This window comes from Orycteropus afer, unplaced genomic scaffold, assembly GCF_000298275.1.
Source record: "Orycteropus afer afer isolate SDZICR_OR568_19922 unplaced genomic scaffold, OryAfe1.0 scaffold00048, whole genome shotgun sequence".
Taxonomy (NCBI): Eukaryota; Metazoa; Chordata; class Mammalia; order Tubulidentata; family Orycteropodidae; genus Orycteropus; species Orycteropus afer.
The window spans coordinates 11,119,577-11,128,404 of record NW_006921635.1 but is presented as its reverse complement, the minus strand read 5'-3'; the positions used below and the strand labels follow the sequence as shown (position 1 = coordinate 11,128,404).

Here is an 8,828-nt window from a genome sequence, read left to right as displayed (position 1 = left end):
ATCTGAATAAATTACTGTTAGGTTCCACATGCAGTGTAGTGGGTGGTGCAAGATAGTGGAGGACACCTATTTCCCCGTCTGTAAAAATGAGCATCTTTGTTTGCGACTCAGATTTATGTGTGAGTAACAGCTCAGTCCTTGCTCAGTACTGAGACCTGTTTGTGTCCTCTTCACAGGTCCCTTGTAATGGTTTCAGTGACATTGAGAACCTTGAGGGACCAGAGATATTTTTTGAGGATGAGCTGGTGTGTATCCTAAATATGGAAGGAAGGTAAGCCAGAACTTTAGCAAAAACTTTGTTTGCTCATTTGTTTTAAAGATAAATTTGTATGTGGGGACCCTGGGACGTGTATCTCAAGGTATTTCATGCCTTGCCATAGTTACGTGTTTTAAAAGGATTGTGTTTGTAAGGAACATATACTGAGACAGTTGATCATTAAAGAAACCTTGCAAAAAAAAGAAACGCTGCAAAAATCCTTTTGGAAAGAAAAGGGAATTAATATTTAGCCCCTACTCCTGGTCAAGTCATGTAGGGGCCTTTGCGTAATATAAATTGTCTTTCCTTTAATGTCAGTGCCAGAGCCTTGGTGGCACTGTGGTTAAGAGCTCAACTGCTAACCAAAATGTTAGTGGTTGTAACCTACTCTGGGGGAGTGGGATGAGGCGGTCTGCTTCCATAAAAATTTACAGCCTTGGAGAACCCTGTGGGGGCAGTTGTACTCTGTTCTCTGGGGTCTGTATGAATTAGAACAGACGTGATGGCAGTGGGTTTGGTTTTTGGTTTTAATGTCAGTGAGAGCCCTGGTGGCGCAGTGGTTAGGCGCTTGGCTGCTAACTGAAAGGTTAGTGGTGCAGACCCACCAGCCACTATGTGGGAGAAAAATGTGACGATTTGCTTCTATAGCGAGTTACAGCCTCAGAAACCCTATGGGGCAGTTATATAAATTGTAATCAACTCAGACAGCAGTAGGTTTTCCTTTAATATCAGCTCTCTACCTATCACATTTACCGGTCATAAATTTAATCTTTTTATTGTGTTTTAAATAATGTCTTAACCATGTTTTAATTTAATGGGTGATTTTTTAAATTTAATTTCTAAATTTTGGTACAAAATAATCTTCCTTTGGCCATGAACATTGTAGCTGTTGGTTTGAGCCTTTCTTTTATCTACCAGTTGGTAGACAGTGCTGCATCAGTACTGTCCTGATTAAGAAGTATCCATTATCTTTTGTCACTTAAAATTGTTTGTGCCTTACACTTCCACTTAATTTACTTTATGCCTCTGCCATGAGGGTTAATTTCCGGGTTACCTGAAAGGTGATCTGGCTTCCAGCTTAGCTTACCTATGAAAAAAGATTTTCTGCTTCAAAAAACTGGAAAACTTTACTAGTGATGGAAGATCATCAGAACACAAGTTTAGCATCTACTTTGAGAGGTTGTTGTATGCTCCTTAAACCTTGAACCACATCTATCCTGAGATTACCTTCTAACAGAAAAGCAGAGTGACAAAAAAATAAAGGTTATTACCCCTTAAATGGGTGCTCTACCTCTGAAAACACCTGCATGAGTCCAGAAAGTCAACATTTAGTTCACAGCAAAGATAAGGTACGGGCAGCGAAACTAGAGTCCTAGAAATGTAAGAGCTAGGATACCAGTGATGAGAATGTGGACACTTGTGACAAATGTAAAAAATGTCATTGATCAGTTTGTAGAGATTGTCAAAGGAGAACCTAACCTGTACAAAGTTTACAATGCAATATTACTGAACAATGTTACTAAAAAATAGTATAAGGATCAGTCTGAAGTACCTCACAGACCAGTTTAAAGTGTTTGTTGTTGTTGTCGTGTAACAAGTATGTAGTGTAACAAGTATGTAGACTAGGGTGGAAAAGCTGGGGGAGAGGTAAGATGTGCCATGTTCTAGGCCTCGGGTGAGATCGGATGCAGAGGTCATTTTTCCATTTCTATTTTGGTTTCTCTCTGAATGAATTGAAGTATGATCTAATAGTATCGTGCAGCCTTAAAAAATGGAAGCTGGCGTGTCCTTGTTACCTATATGCGTATGGACTTTCAGATGCATAAAGGTGGTCATGGGCACGCTGGGTTGTTGGTTGCTTTGGTATTGGTTCGATGTTTAGTGCAGACTCTTGCTTCTTAGGCCCTCTCTTCCTTCCTCCCCACTCTCTCCATTTGCCTTAGCCTCCCTTGCCCCCACCCTTGTAATCTTGATAATAACCTAGCTTGTATTTTTCCATGCTGATGTCCACTGATCTATATGGGAGGAGGAGGGTGTCATTATTTCACAGTTTGAGATCATATAATAGGTATTTCTCTATATCTTTTTTCTTTTCCTCTTTCAACATTAGTTTCTGGAAATCTAATGGACTGGTAACATTTGGATTAGTTTTTATTACTTGCTGCATGCTGTTTGGTGTTACATGCCGGAATTGGTTGAACCATTCCCTGATTGGAGTGTATGCACTTTCTTCCCCATCTTGTGAACAGTAATGTTTCTAAGTAATAGATTCCTGGGAGTGGGTTTCCTAGCAGATAATAGAATGTTATTTAAGAACGTAAATTAATACGTAGCATGTCTTTGAATGGGAAGACTTAGAAATGTTAGTTCTTCCAAAATTAGTATATAAACCAAATGCTGGTACAATTAGGATCCCACTAAGAGGTTTTTTTTTTTGTTTTTTTTATGCGTAAGAGATTTGGTTGGTTTACTTGCATAATATTGTCTTAAAATTCATAAGGAAGAATTAATTTTCAAGAAGAATTGAGAACAAAATTTTTTTTATGGTCCTAGTGGGGAACTTGCATTACTAGATACTAGGACTTATTATAAAGCTCCTGTAATTAGAACAATGCAGTGTTTAAATGAAAATCACCACAGCATTGTCAAAGGATAATTCAGGAACACGTCTCAGAATAAAAGATAATATATTTAAGCTCAGAGAGGAAAAGGTGGATTATTTAATAAAGGGTACTGTGCATAACTGACTGTCCATCTGGAAGAAAGTAAAATTTGTATTGTACACAAGAATTAAACAACTTAAATTTTAAAGTTATCATAATGGAAGTTCCGCAAGGATAGAGTTCATGTACATTCTAGGGGAGGCCACCTTAACACAATGAATAGAACTCTCCTTTCTGAGAAGGAGTAGAAAACTGCAAAGGATAGCAGAATGACATCCAGAAGAGCAGATCTAAGGAGCTGTTGTTGTTAGGTGCCCTCGAGTCTGTTCTAACTCCTGGCACCCCTGTGTACAACAGAAGGAAACACTGCCCGGTCCTGCACCACCCTTCCAGTTGTTGTGTTTGAGCCCATTGTCGCAGCCACGGTGTCAGTCCTCCTCGTTGAGGGTCTTCCTCTTTCACTGAGCCTCTACTTCATCAAGCATGATGTCCTTCTCCAGTCACTGGTCCCTCCTGAGAACGTGTCCAGAGTAGGTGAGATGAAATCTCGCCATCCTCGCTTCTAAGGAGCATTGTGGCTGTACTTCCGAGACAGATTTGTTTGTTCTTCTGGCACTCTGTGGTATATTCAGTATTCTTCACTAATACCATAATTCGTAGGCATCAATTCTTCTTTGCTCTTCCTTATTCATTGTCCAGCTTTTGCACGCTTATGATGAAGTTGAAAGTACTATGGCTTGAGTTAGGTGCACCTTAGTCCTCAAGGTTATCTTTACTTTTTAACACTTTAAGAAGTTTTTTTTGCAGCAGATTGGCCCAGTGCAATATGTTGTTTGATTTCTTGATTGCTGTTTCCATGGATGTTGACTGTGGTCTCAAGTTAATGAAATCTTTGACAACTTCCGTCTTTTCTCTGTTTGTCTTGATGTTGGCTTTTGGTCCAATTGTGAGAATTTTTGTTTTCTTTATGTTGAAGTGTAGTCCCCACTGAAGGCTGTAGTCTTCGATCTTCATCAGTAAGTACTTCAAGTCCTCTTCACTCAGCAAGCAAGATTGTGTCATCTGCTAATCTCAGGTTGTTGATGAGTCTTCCTCCAGTCCTGATGCTGCATTCTTCTTCATATAGTCTGTCTTCTAGGATTATGTGTTAAGCATGCAGATTGAATAAATATGATGAAAGGATACAATCCTGATGCACACCTTTCCTGATTTTAAACCATGAAATATCCACTTGTCCTGTTCTAAGGACTTTCTCTGGCTCTATATACATGCTCTGGAGTCCCCATTCTTCAGGTGGTAGCCAAGTGTAAATTCACTATTGAAAGAAATGGTAAATCAAAAACAACGAAATACTGCTTTTTACCTGTCAGATTGGCACAAAAAGGAAACTGGCTATGCATACCCCAAAATACATCCAGTCCTGATAGAAATAAGTATCATAAATGTGTTACCTTTTGGGAGATTTGGTGGGGTAGTGCCTAAGGCATTTGACTGCTAACCAGAAAGCTGGTGGTTCATACCCACCAACCACTCCTCGGAAGGAAGACTGGGCAATCTACTTCTGTAGAGATACCGCCTCAGAAACCCAAGGAGGGGTTGCTATGAGTCAGATTCAACTTGACGGCAGTGAGGTTTTTTTTTTTTTTTTGAGTTACCCTTTGGCATTACACCACAAAAGTGTTTGTTTTTAATGACAGGAAATGCTCTCATAATTGTAAATCATTTTGGGGTGCCAGTTTACATGAAGGACCCTGTTTATATTCACCACTAGCAAATGCTTGTGTGGATATGGTAAATGTAGAAACACAAATGCTAGTTTCCTTAAATGCTAAAACTCCAGTCTGGGCATATTGGAAAACTTTGCTTTTATTGTGGTCTATGTGGTCTTAAAAAATAGTGCATTCTGCAGTAAAGATTGAAAGGACATATGCTGGACCTGATAAAATTGACCCAAGATGACCCGAACTGAGACATATCCTGGTAAAATGACTAGCTTTTAATCAGCACAGAAAAGCTCTTTGGGCATCCAAGCAAAAAAGATGATATCACTCATAAAGGAAAAAGAATCAGGACTTCATCCAGCTTTTCACCAGCAACGCTCTACGCCAGCGGGAAAAGAAGTAACATATTAAAGGTGCTCAAGGCTCAGAAATGTCAGCCACATATTTTATATCCAGCCAAACTGACTTCCAGCTATAAAGGCCACAGACAAACTTACCAACTTCCACAACCTGGGCAACTCTTGTGGCCCTCCCGAGTGAGCTGTTAGAATATGAGCTTCGAACAACCAAAATAACCAGGGAGATACTGACATAAGTAGTAAGGATTGACATAAATCAAAACCAAACCCAGTGCCATCAAGTCGATTCCTATTTATAGCGACTCCCATTGAGTTTCCAAGGCAGTAAATCTTTATGAACATAGATTGCCCCATCTTCCTTCCGGGGAGTGGCTGGCGGATTTGAGCCACCAGCCTTCTGGTTAGCAGTCAAGTGCCTTAGGCACTGTGCCACCAGGGGGCATTAAATATATATTTACTTTTAGGATTATATGTAAATGAGAGCTATAGGAGAGGCAGTATTGGATGTCTTTGCTGTGGCTCTAATAATTTGATAATCTTTAAACAATTGTTTAAAAAATGAGCAGAGATGAAGGGAAACATATACAAAATATTTAGTTGTTTTCAGAAATCATAAAGATAATGATAATATTGATCTTGTCATTGTGAAATGTGTGCATGTGAGAGACAGATTTGGAATTTGGCAAATGAGCAGTCATGTAATATTCTACGTCTTACCTCTGGTATCCTGGGAGAACCAGCATTCTCCTGGAAGAACAACAATAAAGATATAAAATAGAAGAAGATAAAAATCATATAGTTCTGAATTTAAATTGTATCACTCTGAACCCATGAGATATTTTTCGTTAAATATGATAACCAAACCCATTGCCACCTAATTGATTAGGACTCGTTGACCCCATAGAACAGAGTAGAACTGCCCAATTAGGGTTTCAAGGCTATATTCTTTATGAAAGCAGACTGCCACATCTTTTTCAGAGGAGCTGGTGGGTTTGAACCGCCAACCTTTCTGTTAGAAGTCGAGTGCTAAACTACTACACCATCATACCTCCTTTGAAATATAATACGTGTATAATGTATCTTATAGATATATAGGTATATGTGTGTATATGTGTACATGTATATTAGACTTACTAGCTATGTTCACTGAGAAGGTCTAGAAACAGTAACTGATGGTTAAGGTTATGAGTCAGCTTGTCTAGGCCCTGAGTCTTAGTGGTTTGGCAGTTATGTAATGATGTAGTTTGGCAGTTGTAGTGATATAATCATCCCTTGTGATGTGATCTGATGTAATTATCCTCCATTTGTAATGTGTTGTGAAACCTGACCTCTGTGTTAATGAGTCAGAATTAGGGTGATATGCAACACTCTTACTCAGGTCACAGCCCTGATCCAATGTAAGAGTAGTTCCCTGGGATGTAACCTGCATCACTTTTTATCTTACGAAAAATCAAAGGAGAGCAAAGCAGGCAGAGGGAGGGACGTGACTACCAGCAAGAAAGAAGAGCCCAGAGCAGAGCACATCCTTCGGATCCAGGATTCCCACTGAGAACCTCCCAGACCCAGGGCAAGATGGAAGCCAAAACACAAGTAGATTTCCAAGGAACCTTATACAAATATTTCAGCTAATGAATGGAGAAGGAATGGTTTATTTAGAATATCACCACTTTGTAACCAATTAGGCAAGGAGTAGCAATGGCTGCTAACTACAAAAAGAGACAATCGGGCATGATTGCCTCCTGGTGGAAGGGCACACTACCACCTGTGAAGTCCTCTTCCCACATGTCTCTGGTCTGGATCTGATCAAGCCTTTACATCCAATTTACATCCAATTTCAGAAGACAGGGATATGTTCAACTCCATACGTGGATGCAATCAGCAGTTCCAAACTCTGGGAAACTACAGGTCAAACCACCTGGTTTCCTCAACAAATGCAGTGCAAGGGGAAAAGAGCAAGACCGAGGGATCCTGGAGACTGAACGTGAGAAAAACAGTGAGGGAAAGTAGTCTCAAGTGTCTAGGGCTACACATTCGGTGATAAAGCAATAAAGAAATGCAGGGAAGTGATTACTGTAGGCGTGTGGGTTATGGTTACTGTAGAGGAGGTCGGGAGGGGCGCACAGAGGGCTTCTGGAATGACTGCCAGTATTCTTATACCTTCCTGAAGAATGGAATTCTATATGAAATCAGGCAGATCAGTTACTGTCTCCCTCCTCCTTCTCATAATCCCTTTGCATTTTGGGAGATCTAGGAAGAGATTCCATTCACTCAGTAAGCATTTATTGAGCACCTGTTGTGGGCCAGAACCAGGCCCTGAAGATCCGTTAGTGACCAGTCCAAAAACCTTCCCTTGTGGAGCTTACATTCTGTGGGAGAGATAGACATCTATTACGTTAGAAAATTATAAATGGTATAGAGAAATAATAGTAACCAGGGAAGGGGGCAAGGGAGTGGGGGGGACATTGAGATGAAACCTCAAAATGGTCTTTTAGAAGTCACCATTCGGTCTTAGGCCTTTACTTTGATCTGAGTAGAAAGCCCCTGGAGAATTGGAAGCAGAGGGGAGTTGTGACTGGCAGAGCATGTTACCTAGTGCACTCTGGCTGCCATATTGAGAAGAGATTATGTGGGGCAAGGTCTGAAGCAGGGAGCCCAGTTAGGAGGATGTTATAATACTGACAGAAGATGATGGTGGTTTGGTTGAAGACAGTAGGGTGCTGAGAAGTGTTCATATTTTGGATATATTTTGAAGGTGGAGCTAATAGGCTTGGCTGATGGAGTGAATGTGGGTTCTAAGAGAAAGCAGGGAGTCAAGGCTGAGGCCTAATAGAATAATAGAGTTGCCTTTGTCTGAGATGGGGGTGACTGTGGGAAGGGGGGGTTTAAGAATATCCCAGATGCCTAAGTGGGATGTGGACTAGCAGCTGGATATGCAAGTTTGCAGTGCAGGGGAGAATCTGGTCTGGAGAATGAATTGGAGCTTGTCTATACGGATAACACTTGAAACTACGAGAATAGGGGAGATTAGCATGGCATGCAGTGTGGAAGGAGGAGAGAAGAGGCACAAGGCCTGAGTTCCCCAAGGACCAAAAGAACCAGCATAGGATTTGAAACACCTTATTCCATCTCCTGAAATTCACCTGGCTCACCTGACTTTTCAGACTTCTCTTTCATTTCCTTATCCCGAAACCCAGCCCGTTGCCATCAAGTCTGTCTGACTCATCAGTTCTATAGGACAGACCAGAACTGCCCCAGAGGCTTTCCTAGGCTGTAAATCTGTACAGAAGCAGGTTGCCACATCTTTCCTCCGTGACAGTTTTATTCCTGGTGGTTTCAAACCACCAACCTTTCAGTTAGCAACTAAACACTTGACCATTGTGTCACCACTCTCGTTACCTGCTTGTATGTTCTTATGTGCCGTGGAGTTGATTCAAAGTCAGCGACCGCATGTGGCAGGGTAGAGCTGCTCCATGGTTTCTAGGACTGCAGTCTTTATTTATTTATTTATTCATTTATATTAAGGGTTTGTTTTACATTCAACGTTACGTGTACATTTAGTTTCACTCCCCATTTACCATGTCCAACCCTAACCCAGTCTCCTCCCCTCTGCCTGTGCCCCTCATAGTTATGCACTCCTGTTTGTCCTGCGTTTCCTCCCTGTGAATGTTGCCCCTCTGGTGCCCTATGGTCTATTGCTCTAAGGGATGTATTTTCATAGAGTATGTGGATATGTCATCCTGGGTTGAGTGGTCTGCATGTACATCTTGTTAACTCTTGGGCTGAGAGCCCGCCCCTGGGAGTGAGTTTGTGCAGAATGTATTCTAGGGCC

General features: G+C 41.1%; 1 protein-coding gene across 1 annotated transcript in view; it reads left to right on the top strand.

Moving 5' to 3' along the window:
• Positions 1 to 8,828, top strand: part of FBXO21 (F-box protein 21) — a 61,934-nt gene that overhangs the window by 3,143 nt on the left and 49,963 nt on the right. The window contains exon 3 of the mRNA XM_007938201.2: positions 177 to 271. Within this exon, the coding sequence (XP_007936392.1) occupies positions 177 to 271 (95 nt within the window). The remainder of the gene's footprint in view (positions 1 to 176; positions 272 to 8,828) is intronic.